The sequence below is a fragment of the Egretta garzetta genome, unplaced genomic scaffold (assembly GCF_000687185.1).
Source record: "Egretta garzetta isolate BGI_Z169 unplaced genomic scaffold, ASM68718v1 scaffold55, whole genome shotgun sequence".
Classification (NCBI taxonomy): domain Eukaryota; kingdom Metazoa; phylum Chordata; class Aves; order Pelecaniformes; family Ardeidae; genus Egretta; species Egretta garzetta.
In genome coordinates, this window is record NW_009259863.1 from 198,489 (window position 1) to 214,895 (window position 16,407).

At 38.3% G+C, this 16,407-nt stretch overlaps 1 protein-coding gene across 1 annotated transcript in view; it reads right to left on the bottom strand.

The window, feature by feature from the left end:
- COL19A1 (collagen type XIX alpha 1 chain) overlaps nt 1–16,407 on the bottom strand; it is a 203,997-nt gene that overhangs the window by 65,038 nt on the left and 122,552 nt on the right. The window contains exon 16 of the mRNA XM_035895611.1: nt 2,633–2,686. Within this exon, the coding sequence (XP_035751504.1) occupies nt 2,633–2,686 (54 nt within the window). The remainder of the gene's footprint in view (nt 1–2,632; nt 2,687–16,407) is intronic.

Below are 16,407 nucleotides of genomic sequence, written 5' to 3' on the forward strand. Positions count from 1 at the left end.
TTACTGAAAAAAAGTCCCCAGAAACGAGGTTAGGGGAAAAAAAAATAAAAATGAGGTATTGAGAGAGGGTTAGAAAAGTCGGATTAGAGGCAGGTAAGAGTATCAAGAAAAATGCTGCCGTGTAACAAGTAGGTAAAAAATTATTATTTTAATTAATCAGATTTCACACCACTTAGTAGTGACCAATTTAAAGCCCATTTTACTGTTCAGAACGTGGTCTTATAATCCCTCCCTGCAAACACTTTTTTTTAGGACCATCCTTTATACCAAATTCCCTGAATATTGTATCCTGTTCACCAACTTCTTCCTCAAGGAGGCAGAACTTTCCTTCTTACGGGCTTTTTTGTTATTACTGAACACCTGGCTGTTTTCCTAATATCTAAATTAAGTACTAAATGCCATGGCATAAACGGATAAATAAATTAGGTAGATTTATAATTTCAAACATGCAGTGTGTACTGTAACTACCCTAAAAATTAATGACCGAATCTCCTTTTTCTCAAATGCAAGTATCGTATTCTTCTGAAACATCAAACAAACACCAAACTTACCTTTTCTGGAGAGTCTAATTTTTACGTGTTTGGTGAAACTCTTCAGCCTTTTGTACCCTGTATATGCCAGGCTCGGATAACAACCACACTGCAGGTGCGATAGTTCTGTTGCACTTCAGAAAGGCCAAAGTAAAGGCCAATAACATATCCATGTGCCACTACTTACTATTAGAAGAGAAGGGGTAACAATATAGCAAAAAATGTAATATGGTTTGAGCCTTGAAAAAGAGAGGAGGAATGATGGATCATTTTAAAGTCTTTTCAGTACGTACAAGCTGTAGCACGTTAAATATGGGGATACTGTCAATGTGCATTAACAGGCATTACTGCTTTTAGAGTATGTTTTTTCCTATGCATTATATCCTCAATCTTGGAAGAAGAGCACAAAATGCTGGTGTAGCTGTATCCACAGTAAGGACTGCATCAAGATAGTTATACGACAAAAAAATACATTAACCAATATATAAGGCCATGATTGTTTGAGGAATGCCTTTCTGAAATGTAGTGGTAGGCTACAGTGCCCATTCAGAGCTCCTTGTAGGGATGCTGCCATGCTGACAAAGTTGAGCTTCCCATTTGCTGTAAGAAAACCTGAAATAGGTCTCAGTAATAAAAGTGCAATTTAGCTTCCACTCAAGATTCCTGGTATGTCTGTCAAGGATCATACATCTTCACAAGCCTGACCTGCCAGCAAATCTATGGTGGCAGAAATCTGTAATGGAGAAACAGCTTTTCACTGGTTCACAAAAAGCTAAGTAGATTAGGTCTAACATTGACCTCTGCTATGGTTTGTTTTTTTTTTTCCTTTTAAAGGTCATTTTTTGGCATTTGTATTAAGAAAGATTCTGCATCACTCCTTTCCTCTGTTTTGACTCCCACAGTCTGCAGTATGTTTCAGCACTAGGAAGCCCAAACTATACAAAAGACTCAAACAAGCAAGGCTTCAATATGACTATATGCAGGGGAGAAAAGGGAGAGAGGGGGATTTTTAACTATTTCATTTTATGCAGGATAAATGAACTCCATCAGCTCCTCTTTCTGAACACATTTTGCAATGAAAAGGGGGGGGGGAATTATAAAATGTATGCAATTTCGTTTTTTGATGAGTTTAAATTACACCTATTTAATTTAATTTATTGTATTTCATGTAGCAGTCCCTATTCTCCTATCTACAAATAGAACTAGTTTTTTCTTGCAGTGAGGTTGAAGTAGATGAATCAAATGTCCTGACACATAAACTACTGGCTTTGAGCCTATTTCAGGTAAGCAGGAAAAGGAATTATGAAATCCTTGTTTGATACTAAGAATGTAAAGCAGCAGAAGTTTACTTAACCCACAAACAAATAGCCATTTTGTATTTGTGCATGACACCATTTTTACAATACACTATATAGGCAATGTTACAAATATGATCCAGTCTTCCTCTGCCAAAGGAAGGCTACATTCATTCTAGGCTAAAATAGATCCACGCCTCCCTTCAAATTTGAAATCATGTATTTCTTAAAAAAATCCCAAACCTCTTATCTGAGCTAAACCCTTTAGTGCTTCATATTACAAATCCTTCCATACAGTCATGTATTTCTTAATCTTTTTAATTCTTCAGTAAACTCATTTGAACTACAGCTGAGTGCTCATTCCAGTGCTGGGTATAATCCTCCCCACCATTCAGACAGTTGGCACATGCTTCACACAGTCCTTCATCTTTCAAATTACCCCTCTGAGACAGAAATTATCCCATCTTCTACAGAGCATCACACAGTTTGCAAAGTGAATGAATGCACAGTATTCACATTTAGCATACATGGCCGGTCTTTTTTTGAAATCCCAGACAATTTCTGCTTCCTTCGCTGAAGTGTGCATCTTGTTCTTTCCCTCCTGTGTAGTCTTGTATTTGTGGACAGACCTTTTATCTTTGCTGTATCAAAAGGCTGGGAATAGCAGCTGTTTGATGCAGCACAGTAAACACAAATCAATTGTTTTCAACCATAATTATGATCAGCTAACCTGCTATAAAAATGCTAACAAAGTTCACTGTTCCAGGATGGAGTGAAAATTTCCCATTCCCCTCATTAGTTACTCACAGGAGGTCCTGGTGGCCCCGGTTTTCCTGGGAGGCCTGGTTTGCCTCGTCTTCCCTGGAAACAAAAAAAAGAATAACAGATGGTTATAAATGTTACAGCTAGTGACTGATTTGGAATAAGAATTTTGTTTTGAAGAAAGATTTATTGCCTTGCTTATTATAAAAAAGTTCAAAAACTATCCAAAAGAATACTTTATATCAGCCATGGCAATGCTATCCAGTTCTAGTAATTTTAGGCTTGTTTTAAACAATTATGACAAACAGTATATTTGCCTCACTGTAACATTTATTGTCACATTTTAAAGCTATGACTCAAATGTGAGTGCATATTGATAGGGCTATAAACAGAGCATCTTGATGAGGTGTAAAGAAATTATGTTTTATCTGAATATACCAGCGCTTAGGATATTAAACTGTGCCACAGTAGTCACCCTGACTTGCACAGTAAGTACATATGTGCGATATAACCCAATTAACAAACACCCATACCCTTCTTCTCCAGGATGTGAGAACAAGCAGAAAAGTCAGAGATTTATTTGCAAAACCAATTCACCTTCCACATGCAATTACTACCATCTGTGTATATAGTGCATATGCAACATCATTTGTGTTAAACCCCAAGGTCTACTTAAGTTAACACAAGACTTTCCCTTTGTAGTCTGAAAAAGATGCACATGTAATTATTACAATTTTTTAGTACAGAACTCAATTGAACAACTGCTGTTTTCACACACGCTTTTTTTTTTTTTTTAGGAAGATCAGCATAAAAATGGAAGTAACTTGCAGGCTTTTACATCTTCATTACCAAGCACATTTTTTTAGAAACAACAGGTGAGAACAGCTAATACCTAGGTGTGATGGTAAAAAAAAAGTATATCCATAAAGACTAAACTTTTCCCTTGCATATGGCAAACGTAAATTAAAAAAAAAAAAGCATTAGGGGGATGTCCTGGTGAAAACTTGGCTTAAAAAGCTAAAAAAATTAAAATGCTTGTTGACAGCTCACAATTAACACATAGGGGTGTTTCTGTAAGCTATGGTCTCTACTTCCAAGCCTGCTTCTGTCTTTTATTAAACGACAATCTCGCACAAACTGCAGAAGTAATCTAAGGCATAGTGAGTGAAATCTCAGTTTTGCTCTTTACAGGTGAGAGCCCTGATCTGTAGGAAACCCCTCTCACGCTCTGCCTATCATTAATCTTTACCTATGCTGAGGCGAAACAAGATGATGACAGTAAGGGTGCAAAATCCCTCTTCCTCACACCCTGCAGCTCACCAGGGTAACCGCTTGCCTAGATTCCAGGGTCTCTCCTGAGAAGCAGGAGGTAGGGATATGGAGCGTTTCCAGTCAAAGAAAGAACTGAACAAGGGTTGTGGGGTTGTGTTTCATCCACTGGGCTGTGCCACACAACATGTACACCACCACCATGGTTTTATGAAGGTCCTCAGTCAGTCAGTGTGTTTTAAGGGCAGCATGAAAAAAAACCCCAAACCAACACCTCAGCATATTTGGAGTGCCAAATTCCTGGGTCTTAACTAGCTGAGACATATGTTATGTGCTGAGCCGTTTAATCCCGCCAGTACTCGCACATGCAGGGCTTTAACTGGGGCAGCTCAGGATAAATTTTCAGAACCAAAATACAGTACTGGGTCCCTGTATTGGGCCTAAGGCTATATTGCCCCTTACCACCCACTCCCAGTATGTCCTCTGCTGCATTGGTAACACTGTCCATGCAGCCCTGTGATGAGCCAGAGCTGGGAACTCATCCGGGCTAAGGATGGCACACAAAAAAGTAGAATCATAGAATCATTTATGTTGCAAAATACCTTTAAGATCATCAAGTCCAACCGTTAACCTGACCCTGCCATCCCACCACTAAACCATGTCCCTAAGCACCTTGTCTGCCCGGCTTTTAAATACCTCAAGGGATAGGGACTCAACCACTTTCCTGGGCAGCCCATTTCAGTGCCTGACAACCCTTTCTGTGAAGAAATTTTTCCTAATGTCCAACCTAAACCTGCCCTGGTGCAACCTGAGGTCATTTCCCCTTGTCCTATTGCCCGTTACCTGGGAGAAGAGACCAATACCCATCCCACTACAACCTCCTCTCAGGTAGTGGTAGAGGGCGATAAGGTCTCCCCTCAGGTTCCTTTTCTCCAGGCTAAACAACCCCAGTTCCCTCAGCTGCTCTTCGTAAGGCTTGTGCTACAATAAGTACAGTTGGTTTTGACTTCGATCGGTTCATTGATGCAGTTCACCAGGCAACCGAGCAGCTTGCCTGGCTCTGACAGAGGGCGCAGTACGGGGAAAGGCACATGTGCACAAGAAAAGGGGGCTGTTGTTAGTTAGATCTACTCTTTCAGACTGCTCTCTACTTCAGAAATAGAGATGGAAACTAATATTTCCTGACTTTTTTGAAAACTGGTAAACTTTCCTTAGGAAGCATGAAAAACAGATTGAGAGGCGATGATGTAAGTAATAAACGAAGATAAATTGCTTCATACTTTTTAAATAGTCCCTCTGAGTTATAATGATCTATACTGTTGACTTCTTGAAGCACCTTCCTTTTCCTGTTTGGACTTATTTAAAGTATCCTGAGGATGACACTTAAAATCTCAACAGTCTAAACAAAGTATCAAGGAAGTGTCAGGGGGAAGAAGGCAGGGCTTTGACTGGCAGACACAGCTGTGAACGAGGTGTTAATTACACAGGAAAACATGGAATATGTTGGGAAGGCAATTTTATCTCTATTTACAAGATGAGCTAAAACGTGATTTATGGCATATTGCAAAGTCAAAACTTGTCAAACTTTCTGAAAACTGTTATTAAAAAAAAAATAAAAATTGGGGGTAGTTCTTTTTCACTGCCATTTATTAATTACCAGAACACTTGCCTGGTGAAACAGAGAAGAAACACTTGCCCTACCTTTTATCCAATCATTATATTATTTGTCATTATACTATGTGCCATGTGTACAAAATCCTTGTAGAACAAGCACACAGATTGGTATGAAGCATCAGCAACATCTTTACAGTTTGATTCTAAGACTTCCTTCTAGCAAGAAAGAAGTGGTGAAAAACATCTTTGTGCCCTCTCCAGTTCGTCGAGGGGGCTTAGCAGAGAGCCACAGTTCCCATTGCCTGTTCAGAAGGGGTCTGGGCAGCGCCCTGAGAGCTGTACTCATTGCTGTAGTGCTGTGCATGGGGCAGGCAGCCAGCACAGGAGGCCCATTACCTTTATGTAGTTGAGTTCACTGAGCAAATATTGAGGTTATAAAACCACATAAAATATAAATGAATGTTCTAGGCATCACCTACTTTTAACTAAATAAAAAACGCAATACCACCTACACTAACTTAAAAAAGATGGTGGTGTCAACAAGTTGTATAATGCTACTTAGAATAATATCTAAAGAAAAGAAAACCAAACCAGTTGCTGGTTATTTCCTTTGTGCTGAATACATTTTTGTTGGCAATCAATGCAATAAGAAGCTGTCAAAATGTTACTGATATTGCATCCTGCCCCCTTGACTCATGAAATGCCTGCCCTCAGCTAATTTGGACAGTCAGCTACTTTCCTCTTTTCCACAGGACAAACTTCAGCTGCAATACACACACAAATCATTCAAGTAACAACTGCTTGGTTAAGGGCAAAAAAGATAAAATATTAAAAATAAAATAAAGGAGAAATTGTATGCTTCAGCAAACCCCAGCTGAGTGCCTAGCTGAAGGACGCGGTCAACTGCACTCTACTCCTCTCTTCCTTTGCCCCTTCTGTTAATCAAAATGACTTGATGAGCTTTGCCTTACATTAGATGGAAAGCTGTTCAGGAGAGAGGCTCTGTGCATCCTTCCATAAGCTTGTGCTCTGATTCTGACTGCTTGCCCCTGGGCACAGCTGCAGGTCCAACACACAACACAAGAATTCAAAGTCTATATTGTAACCCCCTGCTGTATCATGTTGCATCCATCTATTCACATATCTCTAACTATAAAAGAGTAAGAGCGCTAATCCTAGTGTCTAAAAATAAGCTGCGGATTATTTTAGGATAAAATCGATCAGAGCTATGTAGGAACGCTGACATGATTTATGGAATTAATAATTTAAAGAACCCACATTTGAGTACGAAGGGAAAAGTTCTTAGAATAAGCCTGTGTGAATTTTCAAGGGAAACTGCTAATTAGCAGTTCCTGAAATGCATCATCACATTTCAAAACAGGAACTACTTCTATAGAAAGTAGGAAGCTGGGCTTTAAAGCCTTAACTACTGTAGTTATTATGCAAGATTAATGAGACTTATGTAACTCATTTGCCAAGCTAAACTAAGATTCCATTGAATAATCCTCAAAACCAGACTGGCGAAGGGACAGAAACACCCAAAGCAAGAGGCAGGTGGAAAGTGAAGACCCGCGTCTCAGAGTGCCCAACCCACGGACACCCCATCAGCTCCTTGGGCACCTAAACGCAGCCATGTGAGTGGAGCTCTGGGCAGTTAAAAGACTGTTTCTTCAGATGCCCAAAGTTGCCACCAAGCAGCCAGACAAGTCCCAGTGCCTACACTTATTCAGAGTACAGAAAACAGGCTTTCCTTTGGCTCAGTCCTCTAAGCTGATATACCTCGTGCATATATATTTCCCAATTTTCCCTCTGTCTGTAGTCACAACCCAGTGCTCCTGGCAGCTCATCTGGAGCTTTGCAGAGCTCCAACCAACTCTAACCCAGGGAAACCCAGCCTAGCCCAAACCTGGTGATAGTCCTCTGCTCCATGGTTTACCAGAAAAAGTTTGCCAGACTGTTATTTTAGGGGAATGAAGGCAGACATCACATGGCAGTATCAGTAAGAAAGCCAGTTTAAGAGTTAACTGGAAAGAGAAGATTAGAATTAAACACAAAAATCTGAGCAATCACCCAACCAACCCAGTTACACAACAGCGCACATCGACCAATCGGCTGTGGGACAGGAGAAGGTTCCCCAGGATCCCAGTCAAGTGTTTGACCACTCACAAAATGAAAATTAGAAACCTACAACAAATGCACAGCTGAATACAGAGTCATTATTTTCCATCATGCATTTAGCCAAAAATTTGGTAGTATTTAAAGAGGGCTTTGAACATTTAACCACTTGACCACTGTTAATAGGAGTTTTGTCATTAACTTTGGTAGTGTCACAATTGCACAAGCTTTTCTTTTTTTTTAATCCATAGAAATCATATAATTTGGATATTCTCTTTCCTAAATTGGAAATCTATGTTGCAGTCAATGAAACCTTTTTAACTTCAGCAATGCAGCGCTAGGACTTAAATGTACCATTCCTTCTTCAATCCTATTAATCTTGGGCTCGAGGATGTATTGTGGTAACTAGTGTATTACAAATTAACCTCTGTATTAAATGTTAAACCTGAATAAACTCACAGGAAATAAGGCCAGAAGGCAAGAAATTAAGCCTCTTGCAGAAAACAAGTGAAAATCTGCCCCTCATATTCCACTAAAGCCTTTCACAGAAACACGGCTCAGAAGAATAGAGCACACAGCCCCTAATCCCCTGTTTTGGAAGAGAAGCCACTCACTAACGCAGAAACATTCCTGCACTCAACCTTGGCTTTCTAATTTTAGGAATGATTTCCAACAAAACTCTAGTTTCTTCAATTTTTTTGTATTAATAAAATGGTAAAAGAGAGCACCTAGCAAGACTATATAATATTATTCAAATGCATTTAAGAAACATCAAAAAAGTCCTTCAATAAGCATAGCAGTGCCAAAAAATAAAATGCTGCAACCTATTTTGCCAACAAATTCCTACACAAAATCCATCACAATTTTCAAGTGTATTCACAAAAGTGCATTTCAAATTCTAAATCACTTGTAGAAATATTTTTCAACTACAATTATTTTTATGATAAGCGCCTTCATTTTTAATTATGAGAAAAAAATTCCTATTCTCTCATGTTGCTATACCTTTGGCTAAGAGACATTAAAAGAAACATTGACAATAGAGTATTTGGAAGGGACCCTGAAAATTCTAAATGAGATCTTAAAAGTGAAATAATTTCTGCTATTCCATTAAAACTTAGATTTTAACTTCTTCAATACAAAATAACAAATAAATTAAGAAATGATAGAACTATTTCCTAATTGAGTGGAGAAAATAGAATTTATTTTTTTTTAAGCTGTATCCTACCTTACTGGTTATTTACTTAGCTTTTAAGGTAAAGACATTCTGGTAGTAAAACTGAAAATTATCTCCCTCTTCTACATTAACCATTTTTAGACTGTAAAATAACTGAGTGGATGAACGTACAGTGCTCCAACTTAAAGATAAAATCAGACTGGAGCTCTGCATGCTTAAAAACAACTTACTTCAAAGTCAAGAAGGACTGAGAAGATTAAAAGACATTCCAAAACTCTAGAGCTGTAGCTGTGAAAAATACTGTTTGGTCTGTGCCAGGAGCCTGACCTACTATGCAGTAATTATCATTGCTCTGTAAAGCTTGTTTTACAATTGGTTGAGTACATTTACTCACTGAACCAGAAAACAAATTATGTCAAAGAAATATTTAAGTTCTACAAACCAGATAAATGCAAACTGAATTTAAATTAATTTTAATGTCACTCTAAATAGTTATGTTAAGAAAATCTAACAGCTCCCCTCCCATTTATTTATTTAGGAAGATTTTCCACTGTGACATAATGATTTTATTCCTGCTTGATTAGAAAAACATGTAATCTCAGAGAGTAAATTGATTAGTAACATAAGGCAAGTGTGGCAATTTCACAAAGTCCCTCCAAATACATAATTTTAGTGAAATCAATGCTGAAACACCAGATATGACAACCCAAAGGGCTCTCAGTTTTATGAAGTGTTGAATTTATTGCTAATATAATGCTAAAATAACCTCCTTTTAAGTGAATTATTTGGTATTATAAACACAACAATAGGAAATAAGGAAGTTGTTTCAAAAATATTTACTTCAAGACTCCTGCAACTTCCCAAGGAATAGAGAGTCAAGAATACGGCTGTGGTATCATAGAAAGATCTGTAAATGTTTGAGCTGAATTCATCACTGCAACCTGGGAAACCACCACAGTGGAGAATCAGTCTGTTTAAATACACATGAAACATTTCAAAAAATTCTATTAATCCATAAAAATGAAGTTGTTGACAGCTATACTGAGAATAAGCTAGAGCTATTTAAATAAAACCCACAGAATTGTCCGGGTTGGAAGAGACCTCTTGAGATCATCTAGTACAATCCCGCTCCTCAAACAGGTTTAATTGTCCAGGACTATGTCTACTTGACTTTTGAAAATTTCCACAGATGGACACCCAGTAACCTCTCTGGGCAACCTGTATCAGTATGTGACCACCCTCACAATCAAAAAGTGTTTTCTTATGTTCAGATGGAATTCCCTGTTTTTAATTTGTGCCCACTGCCTCTTGGTCTGTTACTGGCAACTACTGAGGAGAATCTGGCTCCCTCTTCTGAATTCCATCATATCAGGTATTTATACACATGCTAAGATTCCCCCTGAGCTTTCTCCTCTCCAGATGGAAGAGTTCCAGCTCTCTCAGTTGCTCTTTTTATAGAAAAGATGCTCCAGCCCTTTAACCCACTTTGTGGCCCTGTGCTAGCCCTACTTCAGAAAGTCCATGTCCTCCTTGACACGGTCTCACCAGTACTGAGCAAAGGGACTGACCTGCTGGCAATGCTCTTCCAAATGCATCCCAGGATATTATTGACCTTTTTTTGCCACGAGGGTGCTTTACTTACTCATGGCCTGCTTGCTGTCCAGAAGGTTCTTCCCCACAAAACTTCTTCCCAGACAGTTTGCTTCCAGTGTATACTGACACCTGGGCTTATTGCTTTCTAGATGCAGGATGTTGCATTTCCCCTTGCTGAACTTTATGTGCTTCATCTTGCCCCAGTTCTCTGCTACATGCTGCTCAACTGTCCAGGTCATTCATGCAGATACTGGACAGTACTAAGCCCCTGGTGTGCACCACTAGTGACTTGTCTCCAACTGGACTTTGTGCCACTGATCACAACCCTCTGAACCTAGTTGTTCAGCTGGTTTTCAAACCACCTCACTGTTTGCTTACCTAACCTGTACTTTTCAGCTTGTCCATGAATTTGACAAGATGAAGTTATAGGAGATAGTGTCAAAGGCTTTGCTAAAGTTGAGGTCAACAACATCCACTGCTCACCTCTCATCCACCAAGCTAGTCACCTCATTGTAGATGGCAATGTAGTTGGTCAAACATGATTTTCTCTTCATAAATCCATGCAGACTATCCCAATCACCTTCTTGTCCTTCCTGTGTTTGGAAATGGTTTCCAGGAGGATTTCCTCTGTCACATTCCCAGGGACTGAAATTAAGCTGACTGGCCTGTAGTTTCCCAGATCTTTCTTCCTGAAGACAGAAGTGGTATTTGCTCTCTTCCAGTCTTCAGGAACCTCTCCCAGTCGCCATAACCGTTCAAAAATAATCAAGGGTGGCCTTGCAATGACATCAGCCAACTCCCTCTGCACTTGTGCATGCAACCCGTCAGGTCCCGTGGACTTACAGAGCTGTGTCCTCCATCTGAAGCTGCCTAGGTGCAACAGTTACTTCAGTAGCACCTGGGTCTTGTGTCTTGTGACCATCACCTTTAAGGATGTGTATGCTGGCCTCTTCTTTGTGCCCTTCTCTATGAACTGCTGTGGAGACTGCTGCATATCTATTGGCTGCTTCTGTTATCACTGCGCAAACTGCTGCATCACCTGGCTGTTATATAGCCCTCTTCCTGGCATAGACGAAAAGGGGGCCTGACCCTCACTCATCAGAGGTCAGCTAGAACAAAGGCTGCAGGCACCCTTTGATCAAGGACTGCTGATGGAGTTTGAAGCTGCTAGAGCTACTCTTACCTTAGCCTTACCTGGTAGCAGCAGGCACCCTCAGTTTCCTCAGGGGTTTCCCAGAAGTACCCAATCCCAGAAGTGCCCCAAAGCTCAAGAAGACACTGAGAAGATCTCAAAGAAGCAGGAACTGCTGCACAAACTGCTGTGTGTGTTAGCTGTGTGCTGAGCCTGGCTCTTCTATAGGACAACTGAGAAAGAATTTCTAGATTTCAGAGTATTGCTGTCTAACAAAGTTGCTTTGATGCTTTGCATTAAAAGGATTTTTGGAATTCACTAAAATATTATATTAAAAAATCAAATCATTTTCAGATAAAATAGAATTTACAAAAAATGCATCAAGTTCAGGGAAAATCCCCACTACAGAGATATCCAACCCAAACTAAGTATTAATTTCCAAAACCTTTGGAATTATATTTTGGAAATACAAATTTCACTTCACTGCATTTAACATAATAAAGGCAGAGTCTGGAAAACTCCATGCAGTCTTTAATTATAAGTAGTAGAAATTTTTAAGGAAGTACAGCAACATGACAAAATTATTTGAAGACTTTAGAAAATTCTTTACATGGGGAGGTGAAGGACCTTAGTTGAATTTCCTCAAAAATAAATGGAATGGTGATTTGATTACAGAGAAAAAAACTTTAAATATATCTCTAATGTAAAGCAGAGATTAAAAAAAAGTTGTTGGAGGTTTAAGCTACGTGCCCAAGTCTAAAATAAAAAGCACATTTTGAAATGTGGGATTAACAAGAAACACTGGAAAAAAGAAATCAAGAAGACTTATGAAGTCTCTGTTGTTGATATCTTTCAGGTGGAAACTGTTCTTCTGTGAAAGATATACTTAACTAAAGTGCAGGAATATTGAGAAAAATAATAAAGTCCTGCATAACGCAGGAAGCCAGAAAGATGGCGTAGTTGTCTACTGTGGTTTAAATTCCACACGATGCTAGGTTAGCACCCAATCTTTCTATTTTTTCTTGGTCAGTAATATTGGATCATGTTCTGAGTAACATTTAATTACCTTCTGAAGCTCCTGATGTCATTCTGAGCACTGATGTAATAGTATCAAGTAGTATCAAGTAACATGCTGCTCTGAATGCCTGAAGCCAAGAAGAGGGACACTGAAAAATTAGGTATGAAGGTAATACCCACAGAATGGTCTAGCATCTCTCACGCAGGAATGAGGAGAAGGGAATGAGTAGCTGTCTCTACTGGCCCACTTCTCCCAGTAACCAGAATTAAAAGCAAAAGCTCTCACTTAGCAAGGCTTCATGTCTAACATAAAACACTTGACTAAAGATAACAAAACTAAGAAATTATACCAGTCACCAGTGGTAGAGCAAGGAGAAACATTGTTCTTTTTGTATGAACAGTGAATGTTTGAGGACTCCTTCCATCAACAGGAAAGCACAATGCTGGCTAACACGAGTGGAAGTGGGTACCATGACAAAAGGAGAAACATAAGGACAGTACATGCTCATACAAAATTTAACTAAGTTCGCTTAAGAGATTGTCACAACAAAAGACCTTTAAATGAATGTTGTATATGTCACAGGTTGGTTGAAGAATCAGAAATAAGTTCACTGTATGGTCTCTGGATATGGCCAGATTATCACGTAGCCACTGTTTCTTCTGCCATAACCATTACTTTCCTTTTCTAAGTAACACCCTAAATAAGGATGCACTGTGTATGATGAATCACTGAATACATTTTTTTTTTTTGCTAGAGCTACAACAAATGCTAAGTAGTTTCTTTTGTGTAGATACAGAAGCATGGTAGTAAACAGAAATCCAACTGCTTCGCTTTAGCTCACAACTCTCTTCCTCCTTTTTTATTGCTCTGCAAAGGAAACAAGCTATATAAGTCTGAAGATCATTATTTGTACTACGTCATTGCTCATGAAGATTGCTCTTTTCTCCTGCATAAGCCAGCTATATGCAGAATGAGAAGACATAACAAAGGAGAAGAAAGGAAAAGGTGCCATAATAAGTGGAAAAAGACTAGGAATTAGTGAGTTTACACGTACAAACATAACCAATACAGTTCCTAAATGTTAGATTGTTAATGTGTTTGTTTATTCAAAAAAGAAATATTCAGGCATTTTGCTGCTACGCCAGTATGAAAGAATTAACGTGCATAGGGATACAATTTTTATTTAGCATTGCACTAGTTCTTCTCCATGACTGCACTACTTCAAATTTTTAGTGAGTTTGGAATTTTCTCTGAAGCCAAGCCAAAAAATAGAGCATGCACCTTGATGCAGGATCCTTTAATGCTGTACAGATCTAGTCAAAGAGCTTTCAGGGCTTCACCTCCCTCATTCTGAATGATCTCCCTACAGCACATTTCTGTAAATGTATCACATTAGTGTACGCTGTTTTCTGCAAACTCTTTTGTCCTTTGGGATATCTGGAAAGCATCCAGGGAGACCAGCTTGGACAGAAGACATTTCATCACACACTTCTGTCATCAAGTTCCATGGCTGATTTATTTGTATACCATCATTTAAACATGTAAGAACCTAACCTGCTCTTTGACATGGAAGCCAGATTGTATCCCAGCATGATCATATGGTAGTAATACATCAGAACACCAAGCCACAGAAAGCGACGTATTTATTATTTTTACAATCACGTGATGCCTCAAATGATACTATGTAACTCTATATGCAGTGTATCCATTGGACAAAAGCTGTTACCACTTTATTTGAAATAAGGTATAGATTCCCCTTTCATCTTGAAATAAATAACCCACAGGCATCATCTAATCCAGTGATGTTGTAAATTTGTGCTTGTCAGCCAATTTCACATATAAGTCAATAAGTATTTTAAGGTTGGCATAACTTTGAACTAAAAATCTACAATTCAGTTAATATTTATGTTTATTATAATTGTACAATTACATATAATTATACTTATTCTATTTCCATAATAATGATCGTATGTATTTTTAGTATGTAATTTTTGATGCAGATTATTCCTGTGAGGTGAAATAAATACTACTACCCAGACTTACTCCTCTTAAAAGGGGTATATTTGTCCTAGTTCCCTCTACAGTGAACACAGGGAGATGGGCGCCCACTCTGGGACAGGGTCCCACCTTTGATATTTCTTAGTAGTTCTAATATTAAACTCTGATCTCAGATGATACAATAAAATCACACTTAAAACACCCTGAAAATGAAAATGCATGGCGCAGGCCAGTTCAAAGAGGGAAGAAATCTACTGGCATGATTGTTTTTCTTCCCTTTCTATCTCATTTTGTACTGTCGCTTACCTAAGTCACTAGCTCTAACATGAGCCTTCTACATGTTTGAGTTTTTGACAATAACACCATTAACGCTGTTAAATTTGCTCAGTTCCTTATACCTTGCTTTAAAGTGTGTTCAGAGGTCTCCAACTTACACATGGAATAATGCTCCCCTCGACTCCTTATTAATCTAAGCCTACTTTTCAAAGGAGTTGAACACTTAAAAATGCTGCTGAGGTAAGTGGGAGTTAAAACTTTGAATATAACAAATACAATGTGAATGGAAAGTTAAAAAAAAAAATAAATCAGGTTCTCAAACTGTAGCATCCAAACCGAATTGATACTTTCAAATATTTTTGAGTACTTTTTTTCCTAATATGTTACAGTTCCAGTCTGCAAAGTGGGCACAATATCACTTCTAGGTCTTAACAATATGTTGAAGAAAACTCATCAGTTAGTTACACACTCAATATTATACTTTATTCTTCAAAAGACAGTCCATGACAAAACCAGTAACTTCATATAACGTGAAAAGGAGGATCTGCTGGAAGTAGAACAGAGGAACATGACATCGATAATTAAATAAAAAGGAATATTTAATAGCCATTAGATGTGCACTGTCCTGTTTGTCAATAAACAGATCAGAGATCTTATTAGAAACAGTACGTTATTGTGTAATTAAATGTATTGGAAATGTAAATGCATAGGGGAATTGGATTAAGGCTGCAAACTATGTTATTAATGCTTGGGCGTGGGTGGCCAGCAGAAGGAGTATTGTCGTGAGCATCTCGCTGGTAGAAAGATAAAGGCAGATGCTGAGGCTCTACAGTCTGCTGCTCCCATTGCTTGGCTCAAGGCAACTGAGCCGAGATGAGAAAACAATCAGGGCTCCCATTTTTATAGATATTGGGTATTTATAGATATTGGAGTGAGACAGCAGTTCAATTTTATGTGTGAATAGTAAATGACCATGATAAATGTATCAACACCATAATTCCCACTGCAAAATTCAAAAAAACCCCACAACTATTTCCAAATTCATTTATCCACCATTATATATAATACAGTGCGTTAACTCTGAATCTTTACCTCAAAAAACTAAGAACTTCAAAGAGTAATGCCTCTAAAACAGTGTCATATTTATAACTGTTCCTAAAGGAGAACTAATAAACTCTGTGTTTCTGCAGATTCAACACTTCACAGAAAAACACTCTAAAATATGCTAAAACTGGATATCCATAGCTTTTCAGTATCCTGGATATTTAACTACATAACAGTAAGCGTCATAGTAATTATAAAATCCTTAATAGCATGCTAATATGCTATTAAATATGCTTTAATAGCATATTCACCACATAACTCATTCTCCCTTACTACATTGACTTTTTCTGAACAGGTTTTCAAACCTTACTGTGAAACTTAAATAATCTCACCTTTCAAATTTTCATGTTCAACTTAAGTGAAATTTAGTGCTATTGTTATAACTTAAAAACCAATATAAAACATAGATTTGGGGCCTAGAGGCCATTATTCATTTTGCTCAAGAACCAGTCTTTTGTTATTTTATTACTATTACTGGAGTTATTAAACTGGCCTTTAATAATTCACCATAGTTGCCTAAGATCAAT